Source organism: Panthera uncia (assembly GCF_023721935.1).
Source record: "Panthera uncia isolate 11264 chromosome C1 unlocalized genomic scaffold, Puncia_PCG_1.0 HiC_scaffold_3, whole genome shotgun sequence".
NCBI classification, from domain to species: Eukaryota; Metazoa; Chordata; class Mammalia; order Carnivora; family Felidae; genus Panthera; species Panthera uncia.
In genome coordinates, this window is record NW_026057584.1 from 70,743,383 (window position 1) to 70,765,329 (window position 21,947).

The 21,947-nt window shown below is 40.5% G+C and overlaps 1 protein-coding gene across 2 annotated transcripts in view; it reads left to right on the forward strand.

Annotated features, from left to right (window-relative positions):
- Window positions 1–19,713: 19,713 nt before the first annotated feature.
- The window catches only part of ITGB6 (integrin subunit beta 6), an 86,652-nt gene continuing 84,418 nt past the window's right edge, over window positions 19,714–21,947 (forward strand). Inside the window, exons 1-3 of one of the 2 annotated variants that reach the window (XM_049616111.1) lie at window positions 19,714–19,839; window positions 19,948–20,023; window positions 20,763–20,842. In XM_049616111.1, the coding sequence (XP_049472068.1) occupies window positions 19,795–19,839; window positions 19,948–20,023; window positions 20,763–20,842 (201 nt within the window). In that variant the 5' untranslated portion in view covers window positions 19,714–19,794. Of the gene's footprint in view, window positions 19,840–19,947; window positions 20,024–20,762; window positions 20,843–21,947 lie in introns of those variants that run through there. The other variant, XM_049616112.1, reaches the window with a different exon arrangement.

Below are 21,947 nucleotides of genomic sequence, written 5' to 3' on the forward strand. Positions count from 1 at the left end.
TGGGAAGGAAGTCCAGCTAGGTCTGACACCTAAGGATCCCTTTGGATGCCCTAATGTCAGCTCTAATTCAGAAGGTCAGGAACAGGATTACTATCCCTTTGCTTCTCACCTACCTCTGAACCTTTAATAAGCTCCTTATCACAGCTGAGGTAACAGCCTAATGCTCTGAGCTCACAAAGTGCTGCCCTGAGCTCATGAAGTGCTGTTCTCTTCTTCATTAAATTAGCAACTTCCTTCTCCCTCTTCATTCTCTTTAATAGAGTCTTCTCTGACAGTTATCAGCTGTATCAGTCAGCTAAGGCTAAAATAAGCTGCATTAACAAATAACTCCAAAATCTCAAGGGGTTACATTGGCAATGTTTATTTCTTACACATTACATGTTGGCTCTGGGCCAAGGGCAGCTATACACCACTCTCTTTTCACTCCAGGATGTAGGCTTATGAAGCAGCTCCTCTGAGGAATACTACTAGTTTGATGGCAGATGGAAAAGAGAAGCTAGTGGGACCTTGCATGGCTCTTAAAGTTTCTGCTTAGAAGTAGCACGTATCATTTCCACTCATATCTCTTTGCCAAAGAAGACCACATGGCTTCTGAGTCCAGTAGGAAGAGATATATATGATATTCATTAAATTGGAGCCACTGCAAGTCATATGGCCAAGCTTGACATCAGTGGCCATGAATGTAAGAAATTAATATTTTGATCAATAAAACAATCTTCTATACTATCTTAGCCAAGGATCCAATCACCTCATACCTGGATTATTAAATCTCAGGGGATTATTAATCCTAATCTAATCTGGTCCCAATAGAAGTATTCCCACAGACCCTTTTGGGTCTCCCTTCTTCTTCTTCTTCTTCTTCTTCTGCTGCTGCTGCTTTTTTAGTGCTTATTTATTTTTGAGAGAGAGAGAGAGAGAGTGACAGAGCATGAGTGAGAGAGGGACAGAGAGAGAGATGGACACACAGAATCCCAAGCAGGTTTCAGGCTCTGAACTGTCAGCACAGAGCCCAAGCCAGGACTCCGACTCACAAACCGCGAGATCATTACCTGATCATAACCTGAGCTGAAGTCGGACACTTAACTGACTGAGCCATCCAGGTGCCCCTGAATCTTCCTGCTTCTAGTGTCTCCATATTACATCAACAGTGAAGTGGTTGCCATTATGCTACTTCTTAAATGCTATTATCTTCTTGTCACTCCCTTGCTCAGAACCTGCAGCAGCTCCCTATTGCCAAGCAATTCAAATATAAATTCTGCAGCTTAGTGCTCAAGGTTTCCATCAAATGATCTTCTCTTTAATGTCCAACTGCATCACAGCCCCAAGAACAGATCCAGCCAGGGAGCCGATGCTTTTCTACATAACTACTCCAAGATTTTGCTTGTGATATTAATCTTGCTCGTGTTTCTTATGCCTGCCTTACTCTCTCTTTTCCAACAAGTTTATGTACTCCAATTTCTTTAAGAGTTGTCTCAAATCTCATCTTCAAAAATGATGTCCTGAATAACTGCTCTCCACTTTTTACACTGCTCAAAATTCAGAATTATAGCTCTATGCTGTTTTTATTTCCTGCTTCTGGAATCATTGTAAATTGCTGTCAGTAAAGGCATTGGAGATTTTCTACTTTACACACACCACCTCCCCTGAATTTAGGTGGAAATTGAGACTTAGGAAAAGAATGAACAGAAAAGTCACTAATTTGCTGAGAGGCTAAATGGAGAGGGGAATTAAGTCTCCTAGCTCCTTGTTACTTTTTTTTCCTCTACATCAGTTTGTCTCTTTCAATTTATATCTATTTCTTCAACTAGATGATTATCTATTTTAGGGTTGGGATGCCTCATTATATTATGTGTTATGCAAGGCCCTTGACATATATTATCTCTAATTCTAACAACAACCTTGAAGGGTAGCAATTATTCTTATTTTACCAATGAGAAGACCAAGTGTTAAGTAACACAAGTTAAGGGATCAAACAATTAGTAAATGACAAAGCCAGGGTTTATTGAATGCCTACTGTGTGTTTGAAATTGTGCCAGTTCTCATTTAAAAAAGATTAAAGTACAATTTACTTAGAAAATAAATGTCTCCAGTTCAACATAGTTCCTAATAAATCCTAAGTGGATGATATATTTAGGACTACCGAAATTTGTGCAGGACAGATATTTTGGCCAAAGTATCAGGAAAGAGATTGGACTTGAGCTTGGCAATTAAGGATGCACAGAAGGTGAGACACGGTGAGTGGGTGCAGACATTTCCAACAAGGATAAGGGTGTCAGCAGAAACTGGTAAAAATGGATTTTGGGGAAATCAGGAAAATCTTTTCTTTCTCCCCCAGAAGCATTCGTTATCATAGGAGAGTCATGTAGTATAAGTTATAACAATAGATTGGTGCAAAGTTATGGAAGGCTCTGAATGCTGGTTTTTGGGTTTTATTCTATAGGTTATGGAGAATCACCAAAGATGGTTGAAGTTTTAAAAGTTATGTTTTAGCCAATGCATAATATGTGAGTGGTGGAAGAAGGATTGGGAGAGGAAAGACCACTTAAAGACCACTTAAAGTGGATTAAAGACCTCTTCAGTCACCTACTTTTCAGCTGAGAATTCTGGCATGGAGGGGCCTGGCAGGTTTCAGAGGGTGGTGGAAATCTTGTTATTGACGTAAGAACTATTGCTGTTGTTTGTGGGTGGGCAGGGTGGAGAGTTGGATAAGAAAAATGTAGATTTTTTTTTTTAAGTTCCTTGTCCAGAAGCAGATAGTCATGTTTCCTAAAAACACACGTGGAAGTTGAGGATACAAAAGCTAATCAAATACTTCTTTGTGATGGAAGGAGTGGAGAGTCTGTTCCCAGGGAGTTAAAAACCTTTATACCCCCCATCCTTTTCTCACTTTACACAGTCTTCAGTGGTATGCTTCTAATGTGTGTATGTTTTTTTTTTTCCCCCTTCAGTTTGCTCTTTTCTTTCATAAGTAAACTCACAGTCAGTGAGCATCCATGTGAGGCTAAATGTGTGTTGATTTCAACCGAATGGCTTCCAGGCTTATGATATTTCTTCTTCTTATAAATATTATCAACAACTTTTTTTACATACAATTATTTGGAAAAAAGATAAAATGAAATCAATTCACTTAACAAAATACTCAGTTTGCCTGAACTTCAATGAACAAGGATGGCACTACTCCCCAAATGGAAATATGGGCCACCCAGACAGAGCTATGTACAGTAGCTTAAATTTAAAATGTTAATTCACCAACTGGTATATGGAAACACAAATGAGAATCACTGTAGGTAATTCAGTGATAGCATACCTAAATGAGGGTTAAAAGAAGTATAGGTTGAATAAAAGTTGAATTTATGACCTACGCCTAACTCAATGTATTAATTATTTGCCTAAACCTTTTTTTAAGAACTTTTAAACTCTGGATTCATCGCTGGGAATCCTCTCTGGTCCTTCTCAACACTCAGAGTCTTTCTTAACTTTGGGATTCAGAGAAATTTGGAAGCATTGGCCTAAAGAACATCAGTGTAGTCAAAACCTGACCACATAACTCCCCAGTACTAGATCTTATTTTGGAAACCCCAAATCATGCTCGTTTTACCTTGCACAGGGCCAACTTGTACATTTGAGTGATCCAGGAACAGTTAGGTGGCCTACATCTGTATATCTGATGTCTCAATCTCATTACAGGGATAAAAAGATGAAGAAAATTTCAGTGGGTTTTGGAAGGTCTAGAGTCTTTTTAGCTTGCAGGCCTATTATTGCCTTTCCTCACTTACGGGTTCTGAACCTTTTTTGTATGCCATGGACCCCTTTGGCAATCTAATGAAGCCTACGGATCCCTTTGCAGGGAAAATGTTTTAAAATTCCTAAAATATAGCCAATTAGATTGAAACATGGCTATCAAAGTACTGAAAAACAAATTTATGTTACAGTAACACACGTACTTCTTTATTAACACTTTAAATAACAACGCCCAGAGGCAGGTCTAATGACTACTATGATTTTGACACAATGATAAGTGTTGACAACATTTTGAAATATCTGCCACGAATATAAAGTGATATGAGAAATATGTGCAATTTCTCCTGGTGAGAGTTAACGGGTACTGCTAATATGACAGTGGTTTGTTTTCTGCATTTATAATGGAAGGAAATGTTTCATTTTAATCTGAGATTGGTATAATTATTTTCCCATTCCAAGGCCACAGACCCTCCTCCCCAAGTTCTGTTAGTAGGTAGACCTCAGGTTAAGAACATGTATATTAAAGGATTGCTTCTAAGTAAAACATAAGGTATCAGAGATTATATGGACACCTACTCAGGCAGCATGGAGGTGACCCGCTGTCATTCTGGGAAGCTTTCCATTGAGCTGGCTCACCATAACTAGCACCTAGCATCACGTGTCACCCAGAGTAGATGTTCAGTGCATTGGCTGACTATATAAAGACAGCGTTGGGGAAACAATAGAGGGAGATTGGATTTGGCTGTCTAAAGGTCCTTTCTGCCCTAACGTTCTGAGACTCTGTGGCTCTGACCAATGCAGAAGGAATTTCACAGAAGCCAACTCAGAGGGAAGTGACTGCAAGAGACAGCACGGGGAAGGGGTGGAACAGCAATGCAGAGGAGTGGGGGTGAAGTGGGATGGGTGTTGAAAACTCAGCAGTGAGCCCTAACTCCATCCCTGAAATAAAGATCCAGATCAGGAAATGGGGCTGCCACATCTAGTGACCACAGAGGGTAGCCAAAGGGCAGAGAAGCAGCTGAGGCTGCCCAGCTGTTTTTTTCTGCTGCATATCCATCAGCATGGGCTACGGACAGGAAATTCATTCATCAAGACTCCGGGTCATAATACTCTTGATGAGGAAATTATTTGTAAGCCTGAAGCCCTTTTGTGTTTCTGACAAAAGACATTAGCTGAAAGTGTTGATTGAGGGTGTCCCCCACCCCTGCCACCTAGTAAAGAAAGAAGGCTCAATTCACACAACCTTGTGAAGTTCCTGGCAGGACCGAGTGTTAGGAACTAAGACAACCATAATATAAAGCAATCGTTAAGGTTAATAATAGTTGTAAACTAGATACAGATGAATGCATTTATTTCAGTTGAGACATTTACCCAACTTAACACTTTTGTATCCAGGGCCTCATGCTGTATAAAAGAATGATAAAATGTCTATTATTTTTAAAGTATGCCTACCATGTATCGAGTACCTCACAACAGCCCTGTGCGCATTATTAGCCCCTGTAGTGGGTTGAACGTGGCCGTAGCAGAAGATATGTCTACCCAGAACCTGTGAATGTGATCTTGTTTAGAAAAGAGATTTGCAGAGAAATTAAGGATCTTGAGACGATCATCCTGGACTATTTGGGTGGGCCCTAAATCCAATTATAATTGTCCTTATAAGAAGAGGAGATGATTCAGACCGAAGAGAACACTAAGTAGGACCTGGGTCAGGTACATTCATCACTCTGCTGCCTGACCAGACACGTCATGTAAGTAATTCAAGTTGAAATAATACTATTAGAGCAACAATAATTCAGTACAAAGGTGAATCCCATGCCGGAATCAGACTGCTTGGATTTGAGGCCAACTTTTCCACTTAGTAACTATGAGACCACGGGCAAGTTATTTAACCTCTCTCTGTGCAGCGTTTGTTTTTGGTTTGGTTTTTTTCTTTTGTATAATGGGGAGAATTCAAGAGGAGCCTAAGGAAATATGACAACAGGTGTAATGTGGTTTCCTGTATTGGATTCTTGAATAAAAAAAGGACATTAAGTAAAACCTGAGGAAATCTGAATAGAGTATGGACTTTAGATGATAATAATATATCAATATGGGTTTATTACTGTAACAAATATACCATACTAATCTAAGATGTGCTGATAGGGAATAATAGAGATGCCTGGGTGTGAGACCTATGGGAACCCTCTGTACTAATTAATCTAAAACTGTTCTAAAATATCAAATTAAATTATTGTTTATTTTTATTTTTAATTTTTTAATGTTTATTTTTGAGAGAGAGAGAAAGAGAGAGATAGAGCACAGTGGGGGAGGGGCAGAGAGAGAGGGAGACCTAGAATCTGAATCAGGCTCCAGGCTCTGACCTGTCAGCACAGAGCCCAATGCAGGGCTCGAACTCATGGCAAGATCTCACTCATGTGAGATCATGACCTAAGCCGACGTTGGACATTTAACTGACTGAGCCACCCAGGTGCCCCTAAATATTGTGTTTTAAAAGGGTAGAATATTAGTAGCTTACCTAACAGTGTGAAAAAAGATTTAGAACGGTGCCTGGTACATTGTAAGGGCGATTGTTTGCTATTGTTGTTTTAAGATTACTATCAAGACCAAAGTAATTTGTTTTTCATGTTCCATGGAACAGGTTAAATGATTTCTTTCTAAAGTAAGATGATGCTATGTTGTTAGAGTGGGGTTGTCTGAAAATGTTATTGTAACTTTAGTTTTGTTTCACTCCAAAGCTAGATGCAGCCACATAAAATCGGTGAATGTTCTCTTTCTTTATCTCAGTATTTCTTGGTTTTTGGATTTTCAAACTGATTTCTGACAACGTTCCTACTATCTGCATGTAGTTCAAATGAATAATCCAGGTTGCTTATCTGAGAACAAGAAAAAAAAATACTTGCAAATATAAGCTTTGAAACATGGTCCTTATGTGTTAAAAAAAAAAAAAATAAGTTATTGGCTTCCATGTTTTAAAAGCACCTATATCCCATTTTACCCTTTTCTTGGAAAATTAAGCAGAGTGAATTACAGTGACTCCTCTTTTGCTATTTTGACACCTCACAACATAGACAAATAACTCATTTCTTATATATTCACTTAGGCTCTTATCTCAATGAAGGAACAACATTTTTATTGTTAAAGAATGACACACAACTGACCACTGTTAGAAATAGGTCTTGTTAGCAGAATGATGATATCAAGGAGGGACATCCAGATCTAAGCAGATCTTTCCGACCTTGCCTGAAGCCTTACGTCCTAAGGGCCTGAGACAGAAAAAAACAACAGCAACAACAACAACGACAAAATGTTGCACAATCTCTTGCCTGAAAGCGATGCTTCCTACCCAAAGAACTCTTCTAGACCTGCAGTCAAGACAGGCTGATGAGTACACCAATGAGAGTTTGAGGACGGGCTGCTGTACTAATAAGAAATAAGCAAAGGGCGGACACAAGCAGCAGTGGGGTCCTCTGTGTCATAGGGAAGTAACGTGCAGTGTCTCACAAGGGAGACAAGACTAAGTCGTTCAGTACAAAAAGCCCAATGATATTTGGGCTTTTTAAATAACCAAGGTCAAGGCCTGGGTTTGAGTTTAGAGGTTTGAGTCAGCACTATCCCAAGTCCCTTATCTGAACTACCATCTAAATGGACTTGCCCTTTGGACTTCTCTGAGAAAGAGAATTTTTTTTTCAGGAAAACCCATCTTGAAAGATCTTTGAATTAGATAATGCCTTCAAAATACAACAGGAAACAAATTCAGACCTGGATTTTCTTGGGAAATCTGGCTACAATTTTTTTTTTTTCTGGCTACAATTTTTAAATTTGATTCTGGATCTCCTTGACAGTAGCCTAGGTAAATATTCATAAACTTTCAATATCTCTATTCTTCTTCTGAAACTATTAGATGGAAATGGATCTAGGGATGCTAATAAATACATGAAGAAAAAAGACTTTCCTTAAGCAAATATTTGTTTGTTTAATTGTTAAACAAAGGTAAGCTATTTTCTTCACTGTGGGGCTTCTTAAAGTGTTTAATAGGTTAATGAGCATTGTGATTTCTGATATGGGCGATTTGATCATCTGTATTAACTAAACTATAGGAGCATTTCATCATAACGGCAAGGATTAACAGCTCTCTTGAGAACAGACTTCAGGAGACAATATTGATACATTATGATCTAAAGTCATACTTTATTCAGTGTTCTTCCTCCAGTGACACACAACAAAATAAATCATTCTATTGGTTGACCTAACATTTAAATCCTGTCTTCCTAATCCTTGGTTGCCTAAAGTTTAGACCCCAAACCATTTCAAAATTAATTTACACTGTGCAACAAATATCCAATAATCCACCAAGGTCTGGATGAGACCAGAGCCAACAACTGCATTTTCCATGCATTTGAGCTATTAATGCTCCAGATATCCTAATTCGATCAATGTATAGGAATATTTGCCAAAAAAAACCAAGAAACAAAAACAAAAAAGCAAACTCTCCCCAAACATACGCAACGAACACAAATTTTCTTCTATCAAAAACTTTCACTATATGTGTTTTGGTTGGAATTTTAACATTTTGAACTCCTTGATAAGAAGAAAATTACTCACTACCTAAAAAAATGTTGAAACTACTGTTGAGCCCTCCACTGCACTAGGCATCAGCTGAAACCCTGGTACACGCTCTTGGGCTACTTGGCCTAGAGAAGGGACTCTCTGCCAGTACAGCTGCACCCAGAGGAGCCCTGAGACAACAGGTTGTAGGACAGGCAGGCAGTTTTCACACTTCCTCGAAGTCCCTCACATCTGACAGCTCCTTGGAGGCACATTTTGTCTGAAAGCAATCAAGCCCAACAACATAAAGATACATTGTTTCTGCTGTGTAAAAATCCGACATACCATCATTAATACATGCCAGCTGAATTTTGCTTTTCTTCTTTCTCCCCTTCCAATTATTGAGACATCACCAGGCTAACGAGATTTTTGAATAATTGTTAGAATAATTTATTGGGTATTAAACTTACTGGTAGAATTCAGTGAGTGGGCATCAGCAACAATCAGAAAAGTCCATAAAATGGCAGTTGAAAGTAATAAACCTTCTATAGAACTCCTCAAGGATACTCCTTAAACGTAATTGCTGGTGACCATTTCTCCCAGTTTTTTTAGAAAATAAAAACCGTGGGGCGCCGGGGTGGTTCAGTTGGTTGGGCGTCCGACTTAGGCTCAGGTCATGATCTCACAGCTCAGGAGTTCGAGCCCTGAGTCGGGCTCTGTGCTGACAGCTCAGAGCCTGGAGCCTGCTTCGGATTCTGTCTCCATCTCTCTCTGCCCCTAACCCACTAGAATTCTGTCTCTGTCTCTCTCAAAAAAGAAAACAAAAACATTAAAACAAAAACAAAAACAAAAACAAAACCTTGGGGTGCCTGAGTGGCTCAGTTGGTTAAGTACCAGACTCTTTTTTTTTTAAGTTATGTTTTATTTGACAGAGAAAGAGACAGTGTGAGTGGGGGAGGGGCAGAGAGAGGGAGAGAGAGAATCCCAAGCAGGCTCCATGCTGCCAGCACAAAGCCCAATGCGGGGCCTGACCTCATGAAACTGTGACATCATGAACTGAGCCAAAACCAAGAGTTGGACACTTACCTGACTGAGCCACGCAGGTGCCCCAAGTATCTGACTCTTGATGTCAACTCAGGGTCTTGAGTTCAAGCCTTGCATTGGGCTCTGCACTGGACGTGAAGCCTACTTTAATAATAATAATAATAATAATAAGTAAAAACCATCTCTACTGTTGCAGCTAATAAATTGCATCTTTTTTTTAAGTTAATTTATTTATTTTGAGATAGAGAGAGAGCACGAGCAGGGGTGGGGCACAGAGAGAGAGAGAGAGAGAGAGAGAGAGAGAGTGAGAGAGAGAGAGAGAGAGAGAGAGAGAATCCCAAACAGGCTCCACACTCACTGTCAGCACAAAGCCTGATGCAGAACTCAAACTCACCAACTGTGAGATCATGACCTGAGCCGAAACCAAGAGTTGGATGCTTAACTAATTGAGCCACCTAGGTGCCCCTAAATTGCATCTTTAAGGAAAAAAGTCTGAAATCCTTCCACTTTGCAAGATCTTGTTTTAATTAAAAATGCCCAGCTCACCTGCCCTCTCACAGTGGCCTAATGAGAAATGCATTTTTAAAAATCTGTTAGGGCAGATTCTTGGTATTGAAAGTCACCCCAATCATCTACCTGTGCAGTTAGAGAGGACTGTGGGGCCATGGGGATTTTCCAGGTTTTCTTTTGCTCCCCAAATGCCAAGTCATGAAGAATTCAAGAACAGAGACATCAGCTAATCAGACTTTCAGTGGACTAAAAGAATATTAACAACACAAGTATGTTGACAGTCTCACCATGGAGCACCTGCCTGCATAGTTTTGACCCTGCCTGTTCTGCCAAGAACACCTTTTGCACAGTTATGATTCCACGTGACTCCACAGGTTATCAGAGCCAACTAGAACTGACCATGACTCTTACTGTAGGCTGACATTATCCAATGTCTCTATGACATGTCTGGAAAAACCTGTTGGTGATGGTGGGGTTATCAAGTGGAGACCTCCGTTATTCTTGGAGTCTTCCTTGAGCCCTTGATTTCTCTCCTTCCCTACACAAGGTCCATTTGTAAATCCTGTCTATTTTGGAAGTATGTCCAGAATCTAACCACTTCTTTCTACCTTCCTTGTCTGAGCTTTCAACATCTCTGGTCACAACTACTAAAATAGCCTCTGATAGGTCTCCCCGCTTCCATCTTTGTCTGATCAGAGTGATCCCTTCAAAACATTAAAACATTAGCTACATCATGTCCCACCAAAACCCCATAAAAATTTTCTTTCTCTCTCAGAATACAAATCCAGAGTCCTGCCCATGGCAAACAAGACTCTCCTAATGAGCTCCCTACTTCCCCTTGCCTCTCTGGCCTGTCCCCATTACCTCCTCATGGCCATTCACTCTGTCCAACCTAATTTCACCAGCCACCTTGTCTATTCCCAAATAGTGCTGCCTAAAACCTTATAGTTGATCTTCTTCCAGAGAGCCATGTGTCTCCCTCCTTGACTTCCAGGGTATTGTTTAACGCCACCCTATCAGAAGCTTTTCTGGCTACCCCACCTTGGCCATTTTCTGACCTCTTACTATCCTTTACTTTTCTTAGCATGTGTCACTGCCTGGCATCTTTATTTGTTTGTGGGTTTATTGTCCATCTCTTCGAGGAATGTAAGCTCCATAAGGGAGAGACTTTGTCAGTTTTAATCAATGTTGTATTCCCAGAACAGTGCTTGGGACATAGTAGGATCTCAACAGGTATCTGCTGAATGAGTGAGTAAATGAATGAATGAATGAATGAATGAATCAGAACCAGTTTTTACCAGTAATGCTGCTGCCCATTGCAGCCCCATATATAAGTGATGGTGCTCATCAGAAAAAAAAAAATATTTGCTTAAAACCAAGGAATCCTAACCTCTGGATAGACCACTTGAATTCTCTTTTAAAAAGAAAAGAAAAAAAATATTTAATGGTTTTGCAAGCTGTGAATGAGTAAATCACTTTGCAATGGACGTCTTACCATGGCATACCGTTCACTTCATAGATAGGAAAATAGGGGCACAAAGAGACAGTCTAGTTCTGAGTCAAGTCAGAATAAACTCAGATTCACTGATATTTCATGAAAAATCTTGTCTTTGGAATTTTTTCCACAAACTAAAGTACAGAAGGAGCTAGTTCTTTTAAATTCAAAATAATTTCCCAAACCTGAAGTGAATACGCTTCTCAAGCAGGCCTAACATGTAAGATTTACATCAGATTTGCCAAGTAAGAACTATCTTCTTTTAACTAAGTGTGACTGAGTACTGAACTCCAAAATTGGGTGGAGGGTGACTGCATGTGGACGACCAGGAGGAGTTAATTCTGAGTCATTTCCTGGCCACAGGACATGCCTGTGACCTCCCTCTTCTGGACTTGATGCCAGGCCTGGCTCCCAAGTGGTGTCTCCTTCCCCTGAAGGGCCGGGCAGCATGCTTTGTTTCATTTGTTTTTAAGTGATTTTGTAGCAGACTTCAATCAGAGGAGGAATAAAAACATGATTGTGTGATCCAGGACCACATTTCTGTCTCATTTTTGGTGGTGAATGACCCACAAGATGAACAACAAAACAAACCAAAAGGAAGACAGCTGGATACAGAGCTAGAGCTGGAGACAGAGTCTCCAACTGTGGAGATTGAGAGGCAGACATGCTTGAAGATTCCTTGGAGGATTTAATTTCTTGCTGACAGCTGCTTGACAATTCTATGAACATCTTTTATCTATCAGGAGGCAGTTTCCCTACTGACGCTAAGCTCAGGTTGGAGGGAGCGTTCTGTCTCCAGGGCTCTGCTGCCTGAGCAGGTCAGTGACACTGGGCAGGTTACAGAGCTTCTCGTGCCTGAGTTTCCTCATTTGGTAAATGGAAATAAAATAGTCCCTACTTCATAGAGGAACTTTGAGAATGAAATAAGGCAATATTAACAAAATGTTTAACAGTGCCTGGCAAATGGGAAGAACTCAATAAAGCTAACTACAGTAAACATGAATCCTGAGTGAAATCAGAGGGAGTTTTGGCATAAAAGGAATGAAGGCTCAGTCTAGGTGCCACGTTGTACAGGTGTCTGGGAGTAGCTGGGGGCTGCAGGTGGCTCCAGGTGCGGACGAGGAAGCCGGATTACCATGAGGAAGCATTTCTGGTGAACTGCCTAAGGAGATATCATGAAGGAAGGGAGTGGATTCTCCAAGTCTTGCATAGTTTATCATGGGTTTGTTTGGCTTCTTTCTTTCTTTCTTTCTTTCTTTCTTTCTTTTCTTTTCTTTCCTTTCTTTCTTTCTTTCTTTCTTTCTTTCTTTCTTTCTTTCCTTTTCTTCCTTCCTTCCTTTCTTGCTTTCTTGCTCATTTTAACTAGATAGACACTTCCATACCTAATTTATTTCCAATTTTGCATTCCTTTTCTTGAAGACGGCACCCCAAATCATATAATGTTTGGGCCCTTCACAATACAGATTTATCCCAGAATGGTATAATTGAATCTTCACCATAATCTTGAAAAGTGGATATTATCACTATTTCACAGACTGGAAACTAAAGTGCTCAGAGATCAATCCCCAAGGATATACAGTAGGACCTGGCAGGGCTGCTGTTTGAACCCAGGTCTCTACACAAAAAATGTAAATTCTTCCCACTGCACCTGACTTCCTCCCATCATGGGTGTCATGTAGACTTTACAAAGGAAGCTCCAGACTCAAACAGAGCCTATGTTCGTAGCAGGATTATTCACAATAGCCAAAAGGTGGAAGCAACTCAAATGGCCACGGACAGACGAGGAGATAAACAAAATGTGCTTTATCCACGCAGTGGAATACTATTTCTGAAAAAGGAATGATATTCTAAAACATCTACAATGTGGATGAGCCAACATTATGCTAAGTGAAATAAGTCACATATAAGAGACTTTAAATTTTTTTTTTAACGTTTATTTATTTTTGAGACAGAGAGAGACAGAGCATGAATGGGGGAGGGTCAGAGAGAGGGAGACACAGAATCTGAAGCAGGCTCCGGGCTCTGAGCTGTCAGCACAGAGCCTGACGCGGGGCTCGAACTCACGGACCGCGAGATCATGACCTGAGCCGAAGTCGGCCGCTTAACCGACTGAGCCACCCAGGCACCCCAAGAGACTTTATTGTATGATTCTACTTATGTGAATTCCCTAGAATAGTCTAATTCATAGAGATAGAAAGAATGAGTTGTGGTTGACGGGGGCCAAGGACACAGCAAGTTATTGTTTAGTGGGTACAAAATTTTGGTTTGGGATGATAAAAATTCTGGAGATGGATACTGGTGAAAGTCACAACAATGTGAACGTAGTTAATGCCAATGAATTATACAGTTAAGAATGGTTACGGTGATAAATTTTATGTTATGTATATTTTACCACAAGAGAAAAAGTAAACTCCAGACTAGAATGTAAGACCTAGGCCACAAAAAATTTCACTAGCACTTAATATACCGTGGGCATTATTCACTAAGATGACAGGAAACTATTCCATATCCTTCTTTAAAAGAATTTTTCTGAAAGTCTTGAATATGAGACAAACGTATCCACTTCCAGATTCTGCACTCCCTGAATTACACACATCCACAAGTCAGCCATAGCGTGCCACAGAAGGCCTACCCTGCAGTGTGTCACATACATAAATGCATCAGGGTCAGACCCTAAGACAAAGCATCCATTTCCACTGTCTTCTTTCTTCTGTCTTCTACTCACTGTGAAACATTTTCTTGGAAAGACAACTACAGGTAGACTTGTCACTGGTACTTGAAATAAAGCAGGTAGTGCATCCCAAGAGCTAGCAGTCCTCACTAAGGTCCCCGGAGTTTGAATTGGATGCCACCCAGGCTTACTCAGGAGTGTTTTGAGGTGCCTGGAGGCTGGCCCAACTGAGCCCTAGATTGTCATTCTCTAATATGGATGACTGGCTGTGTCTGGAGAGACCCAAGCCAATTATAGTGAGGCAGATGGGTTCACATGGCTTCCTGAAGTTAGGGCTCTGCTGAACTCAGCCCATTTCTGAATCTCAGAAGGAAAGGCTAGTTGAAGGGCAGAGTGTAAGAGCTGAGCTGTGTTACTTCCCCTGCCCCCCTGGCTCAGATCCTCTGAAGAAGGTCAGACCCTCAGAGTGAGAGCCCCAGGCAGGACTCTGAGCAATCAGGAAAGTATAATTCTGTTCAAATTTTACATGATGTGACAGGATCTCTTGATTTTAAAGAATATACAGACTCCTTGGACACCCTACAAGTGATGGGAATTGGTTGTAAGAATACACAGTGCCCTAAAAGAGACAGGATCTTGTGAAACCCAGGAAGACCAAGCCTCAGAGACATTTGATCTGCACGGGCATGTGGGATCCATAGCAATTCTCAGCCTGTGCCATGCTTCCTCCTTGACAGAGTGAGTTTGCGGACCTGACTCTAGTGTCCTCTTCATGTGGTACAGGGGCCCTTCTCTGCTGCTTTGACTCTGATACTCTCAACCCACCACTTCATCTTCTGCTCATTATGGCTTTCCTCTACCTCGGGCTTCTTCCTCTTTTACCTTCTTGTAGCTGCCAGTTCCTCTAGACATTGATTCACTCCTGAAGCATCATTTTCCCTCTAACCGGATATCTTCTCCCTGCTAGCTTCAGCTTCAGCCTCAGTGCCAAATCCTTGATTTTTTAGTCTGTGCTTTCTAGTTCAAATTCCATATATAAAGGAACAGAAGTAATTAATCTGAGTGGCTTGGCTAAGGGGACACTGTTTTCATTTAGAATACCTCATGGGGTGCTGGTTAGCTCATGGAACAATGAGGGCCACTTCCATCTATAGGGGTACAGAGGGCAGGTACTTTCCAGGAGAAGGCACCAGGCACCACATCTTCAGGAAGCAAGAATGTTTTCTCTATGCCTTATAGCCTGTTACAAATTATCTAGAGTGGTGCCCAGGTGAAAACAGAGTGGATGGATGTTTTCTTGTAGTATTGTTCTGCTTTATATTTTCTCTAAAGTATTTTTTCCACCCTGCCTTTTAAGCTTTCTGTCAACTTTCATCACCACCCAAGCAGGGGACACCTTTTCCCTCTCCTAATTATATTATGTAGTTTCCAAAAAGCACTCATTCATTTACTTATCAATTTACTCAATATCCATAGAGTACCTGCTTTATAACAGGGAAAATTCTTGACAATGAAGATATAAAATTCATTCATTTACTTGATAAATATTAACTGACTACCTACAAAGTACTAGGCATTATGCTGTTTGCTGGGAATATAAAGATTAAGACACAGTCCCTGCCTGTTATGGAGGAAGAATTCAATAAATACTTGTTGAATAAGCAAGTGCCTTAAAGGAGCTCCCAGCCTAGTGGGCATGAGAGGCAAGTATTAGGCAATTACAAGCAGAGTGAACAGGGCTGTCCTAGAGAAAGTCTGCACACAGAGGTCTGGAGAGACCATGAAGGTCCTCCTGTGGGTACTGATGTCTGCTCTGAGACCTGGCAGTGAGCTGGGTTAGCCAGTGAGAGGAATGAGATGAAGGCAGGGGCCTCCACGCAGCACAAAGGAATGTGCAAAGGCTTGGAAGTAGGGGAGGGAATTAACATTGAGGGGTTGCAATCGGAGACAGGATAGATAAAGCAGTGCAATTATGACTTTAAGAACTGGGATGGAAGTCTATACATGGGATGGTACAGGGTCCTCAATTTAAGCACAGGGTCGAACTCAGTGTCTGGAATTTCCCTAGGACCTTGCTGCGGCTGCCCGCATCCAGTTGGCAGAGGGGCATGAAGATGGCCTGGACCTGGTGTAAGCCACTCTCACTCATATTCCATTGGCATGAGTTAGTCACTGGAATTCTCTTAACTGCAAGACAGGCTGGGAGAGGTAGATTTTTGGTGGTGGCTAGATCCTTAGAGAAAACTTTCTAGGGAGTGGTCACATCCAGGGTTGTGCAGGTATCCTTGATCCCAGCTCGTCCAAAGTACCTGATGGTGGTTGCCAGAGAGGTCAGTGGGTACACAGACTGCTCAATGACTGGGGCGGCACTGGTCAGTCCAAGGTATTTTAGGCAGTCTTTTGGGGTGTAAGATTATCTTTCAAAATGAGATTTGACAGGGGCACCTGGGTGGCTCAGTCGGTTAAGGGTTCGACTGGTCAGGTCATGATCTCGTGGTCCATGAGTCCTGCATTGGGCTCTGCACCGACAGCTCAAAGCCTGAAGCCTGCTTCAGATTCTGTCTCCCTCTCTCTGCCCCTCCTCCTCTCATACTCTGTCTCTCTCTCTCTCAAAAAACGTTAAAAAAATTTTTTTTTAAAAATGAGATTTGACAATTGCATGTTTAGTCTATAGGAAAAGGTGGATTTCAAGTAGAAAATTGTCAAGAACTGTGAAGGACTTGAGATTTTCCTTGCAAGCTAACAAGTTAGCTTATCACAGATCCATGGGTGCTGACAGACACAGGAGGTGCCTAGGTCAGAGATAATGGACTATGTTATTCACAGCAATAGCAATGGCCAGAGGAACAGCACTTTCTTTTTACCAGTTCCCCAAGGCCAATTCCCAGGAGGTGACACAAAGGGGAAGAAGTGGCACCTGCTCATGTGAATGCCTGTGTTACAAGAGAGGAGCCCCAAGCTTAGGGAAACTGAATCCTTTATAATGGGCAATAAGCATGCTTGCTCTTATTCTGAGGGTGACTCATCTCTGTCTTCCAAAGCTGGAAGCAATTTGCTCTTTGTCCTACAGACAGACAGTATCTCTACCTTCAAAGGCAATTCACTTTTGCAAACACCCTTGAAAAGATAATCCAGAACAAAAGCAGTCAGTGCCTCTGCTCGCAAGATAGACACAAATGTGGGAGATACTTGGAGAATGGTCTTCCAGGAAAGAAGTTCCTGTTTAGCTAGAGGAGTGTTTTTTAGATAGCAGCTTCCTTTACTGGATCCTTCTGCTCCAGACCCCTAGCTATTTGCAGGCCCCAGGGTTTAGTTCTCAGAGCTCTTCCTTATCTACCTTCCCTTGCTTGGGATCTAATTCAGCTTAAATCCACGTTGATGATCTCAAATTTACAGTTCACACTTCAAAACCACCCCGACTCCCAGACTCAGATACCAAGCTGCCTATGTGTCGTCTTCACTTGGTTATCTTCCAGAGGTCTCAAGCATAACGTATTTTTTAGTTCCATCCTCCACCATGTGAAACCTGATCTTTACCCAGGGTAACCCTTCTTAGGAAACAGTATTATATATTCAGTTGCTCAGGCCAAAAATCTCTCTTCCATATGCACACCAATATTCCATAAGCCTTATTCTCTTTTCAAATTATAACCTGTATCCGCCTACCACTGTCCTCCTATATCATCAACACCCTAGTTTCAATCATTTTGTCTCTGTCCTCAACAATTGCCATAAATTTCTAATCAGCCTCTTGCCTTCTAATCTTCCCCCATACATTATGACCTCCATGGCAGCCAGAGTGATTCTTTTTAAATGCAAATCAAATAATATTATTCTGCTTTCGACCTTCCGATGACCTTGCAAACACATTTAGAATAAAGTTCAAGGTCGAGACTACATGCACTCTGGCCTCTGCCTCTAAATCTGACCTCATTTCCTACACTTCTTGTCCATGTTTGTTCTCACTGTCTTTGACAATGCTGAGCACGAGGCTGTCTCAAGGCGTTTGCATTTGGTTGCCGAAGTCAGTCAGGGCTCTGTCAGATGTCAGCTGAGCAGAAAACTCTTCCCTGATTATCCTAAATAAAATAACATACCCTCTCTACCCCTCTTTCCTTTTACCCAGCTTTGTCATTTTTAGTCAACTTCATTATTGCCTGATTTTAAGAAGCAGCTTAGACTATATGCTTCATGAGTCAAGAACTTGCTTTTGTTCACTGACATATCCTCTGCTTCTAGAACAATATCTGGCACAGAGTAGATGTTCAATAAATATTTGCTGAATGAATGAATGAATGAATGAATGACTGCTAATACTAAGTACAAATATGGAGACAATATCAAGGACACAGATATTTTATGCCTCAAATATTTCTTCTTCAAGCTTTTATAAATCGACTGATTTTGTACAACTGTATTTTTCTCCCAAAAGGTATATCTTTCAGCTTTTTAATAATTCTAGTTTCTCTCTACAGGATTCTTGCCATGTTCTTTCATGTTCTTGTGTATGATGGAGTTCAAAATTGAACACAGCCTTCCGAGAAGAACCTGAGCAGTCTATAATTAGCTTTTCCTCTCTCCACAGAATTCGCATGCTTGTCTAGAAATACACCTTTAAAGGATAATCTCCCAGGACATAGGCCCAGCCACAAAGAAGCCTGTCCAAGGTCAGAGAGTTTAGAGAGTAACAAAGCGAATATTTGATTCTTACTGGTTTTCAGTTTTTACAAATCCCCAAACACTCTCCTGAATACATTGGGAAAATAGGCAATCGACCACATGAATTTAGACATAGATTGTATATATTTTAAATTGGTCACTGTTTCTTTTAACAAGTAAATACCTGCTATGGGCTAAGTGGCGAGTTAGAGGCTGGGACAGAAAGAAGAGCCGTTGGTCCCTATCCAAAGGGATGCTGAATCCTAGGCACCACCATTTCTGTGTCCATTGCTGTTGTTGTGAAATTATCTACTCTGGGCCTAATTTCATTTTCATATATTATATTTATTTCCAATAACACTTTTTAATTGAGAATTCTATGCTGAGGGGGCTCCTGGGTGGTTCAGTTGTTTAAGTGTCTGGCTGTTGATACCAGCTCAGGTCATGATCTCACAGTTTGTGTTTGAGCCCCATGTCAGGCCCTGTGCTGACAGCATGGAGCCTGCTTGGGATTCCCTCTCTCTCTTCTCTCTCTGCCAATCCCCTACTTGTGCCCTCTCTCTTTCAAAATAAATAAACTTAAAAAAAAGAATTCTATACTCATGAAAAAATATCTTTCATCCAATATGAAAAACAAAGGAGCAGTGTTTTGCTTTCCCTAGTCTGCCTTCTAGTTTGACTGTAAAATGAATTTTATTTTTCAGAGTTCATTTCAATTTTCTGCAAAGGATTTAACAATGGAATACAAAAATCTCAGGTATCTGCCTTTAGCTTATTTTTAAAATGCTTCTTACATAGAAGTTATAGCCTTGTATTTTATGTATCACCTTTACTGTTGCCATTAAATTAAAACTATTTTAGGAAAAACTTTAGATTCTAGTTCCATTGCTCTTTTAACATTTCATTGATTACTATTTCACTAAAGATATTAACTTTCTCTAGGGTGCAGAGAGACTAAGAGAATTTATACAAAAATTTCTGCTGAATGAATTTCCCCACCTTCTTGGTGATTGTACGTACACCTGCCTTCCTTATAAGGAGAACAAGGAAGTAAATCATGTTGAAGTTGCTTTTAAACACAGCTTTCCTTCTTTACCTGTCCAGGTAGCCTGTTTTCATTTCAGTCTTAATGAAAACTTTTAAATTTACATCTCAAGTTTCTTTTCAAAGCAGCGTAAGTAGTATTTAAAATTTTACACCTCAAGAAAAGAAAGACTTTAACGATGTTCAGCTTTGGTCTTGTAATGTTGAAGGTAATTCATTTTTTAATCTGTCTGCACAGCGAGAACTGAAACGAATGGGGATTGAACTGCTTTGCCTGTTCTTTCTATTTCTAGGAAGGAACGATCACGTACAAGGTAAGACCTAAGCTCTCCGATATATTGCTTTCGCGGTATGCTTGACAAACCTGTCATTTGGTTCAGAAACTAGATCTGAAGTCATTTTTTATTTGATCTGTTCGTTTGCTCGTTGCCATTGAAGGAACACTAACAAATTACAGGCGGAGGCAGGGCTGTTCCCACAGCAAATGCTCCAGGCTTCAGGTAAATAAATACAAAGGTTGCGTGGGCATCTTAATGAGGAGAATTAAACAGCTTTTCTACACAATAGGGCTCCTTAATACCTTCGTGACAACCATCTTGGTAACCTCTCTAGCTATTCTATTGTACAAGGTCTTCCGCTTAAGAGTAATAATCTTGAAAAAGAAGACCTTATTTTAAGAATAAAAAAATAACACATTTAAGAGAGAAGCATTCTTTAATGGTTGCAAATAATTTCTAAAAATTAAAGTGGATGATAGTGAATGAGGCTAATAAATTGAATGATTCTAAGTTTGTGAAAGCTGAGATAGTTTTATATTTCAAGAAAAAAAAAGAATGATCATTTTGGCTAAAAAGACATAAGTGTTCTCAATGTGGCGGATGTAAAATATGAACTTTTTAATGAGCTGCCAAAATTTCAAGGACTGATCTTTGAAGACTAAAATTGACTTTGATGTTGTTTCATTCATGTATTTTAAGAGCCATACTTCTTTCTCGTAAGTGGAGTGACCGAAAGTGTGCTGAATCCCTTGTGTCTTGCTGGGTTTAAACACAGGTGGCTGTGCTATGGGAGGTGCAGAAACCTGTGAAGACTGCTTACTCATTGGACCTCAGTGTGCCTGGTGTTCTCAGGAGGTAAAACAAATGACTTCATCGTGTTTATAAAAACTGCAGTTATACTTCCTGCGGATTCCATCGATGATTATTCTGATAGTTTTCTGCTTTCTGTGGGGTATAGGAGCGAAACAAATCAGGAAAGAAAAATGTAAGCATTAGTAGATCACAGTGTCATTCACGTGATTACTCTCGGAAACAATTTGCAGAAGTAGTGAATGTCAAATCATTGTGAAAAATACCTAACTCGGCATCTTTTATTAACCTGATCCCTCCTCTTATTTTAAAGTCGCTTCTAACCGGTTACATGTCAAATGTCAAGGCTCTGAGTAATCAGAGATCACGGAGAGGATATTTTCTAAAGTTAAACATACATCTAACTTCAATAGCATAGTTGCACTCTGTCTAAGGATCCATTCGGAGCCACCGCCGGGTTCTAAGAGATGTCTTCCAGGTTTGGGGCAAATTTGAGTATTCAGACAGTATCCAGCTCTTCTAAAAATTAAGCTTTCATGAGCTTGGTGACTCTATACCACACTGATGACAAAGCCCGAAACAGACATTCCTTATCTGATCAAACGGAAAACTATGTAAAAGTAGTATAAGGGGGTGGGGGCACATGTAACAAGGAATCCTAAGTCACTGCCTCCTGTGACACCTTAGAGCCATCTGTAAATGATTCCTGAGCTGTCTTAACTCTTCCTGGATTTAAAACAATTCTCTACTGAATCTCACAAAAAGAATCTGAACACAAATCAAAGCATACAAACGCCAAGTTCAGCAAGAACTGAGTAGTATGCTCAAAGGGGAGCAAACCTGAGTGCCTGGCTCAGGAGTAGACTATAATTACTAAATCTCAAATTCCAAGTTGAGTGTATACCATGGAGGAAAGCCTCACAGACACAGAGCACAGACCCAGCTCACTCCCCCACTACTGTTCTGACTGATGGGACATACATACACATGTGAGGGAGTTATGCTTTTTGTAAACTCATATATCAAAAGCAGTTTTGAGAATATACAAAGAGGAAAACCCACATTTTTTTATATTGACTCTCTGAAGAAGATGGTGTTAATTTCATGCCAGAGACCCACAACGACAAATCAGTCTAACAATACGCCTACC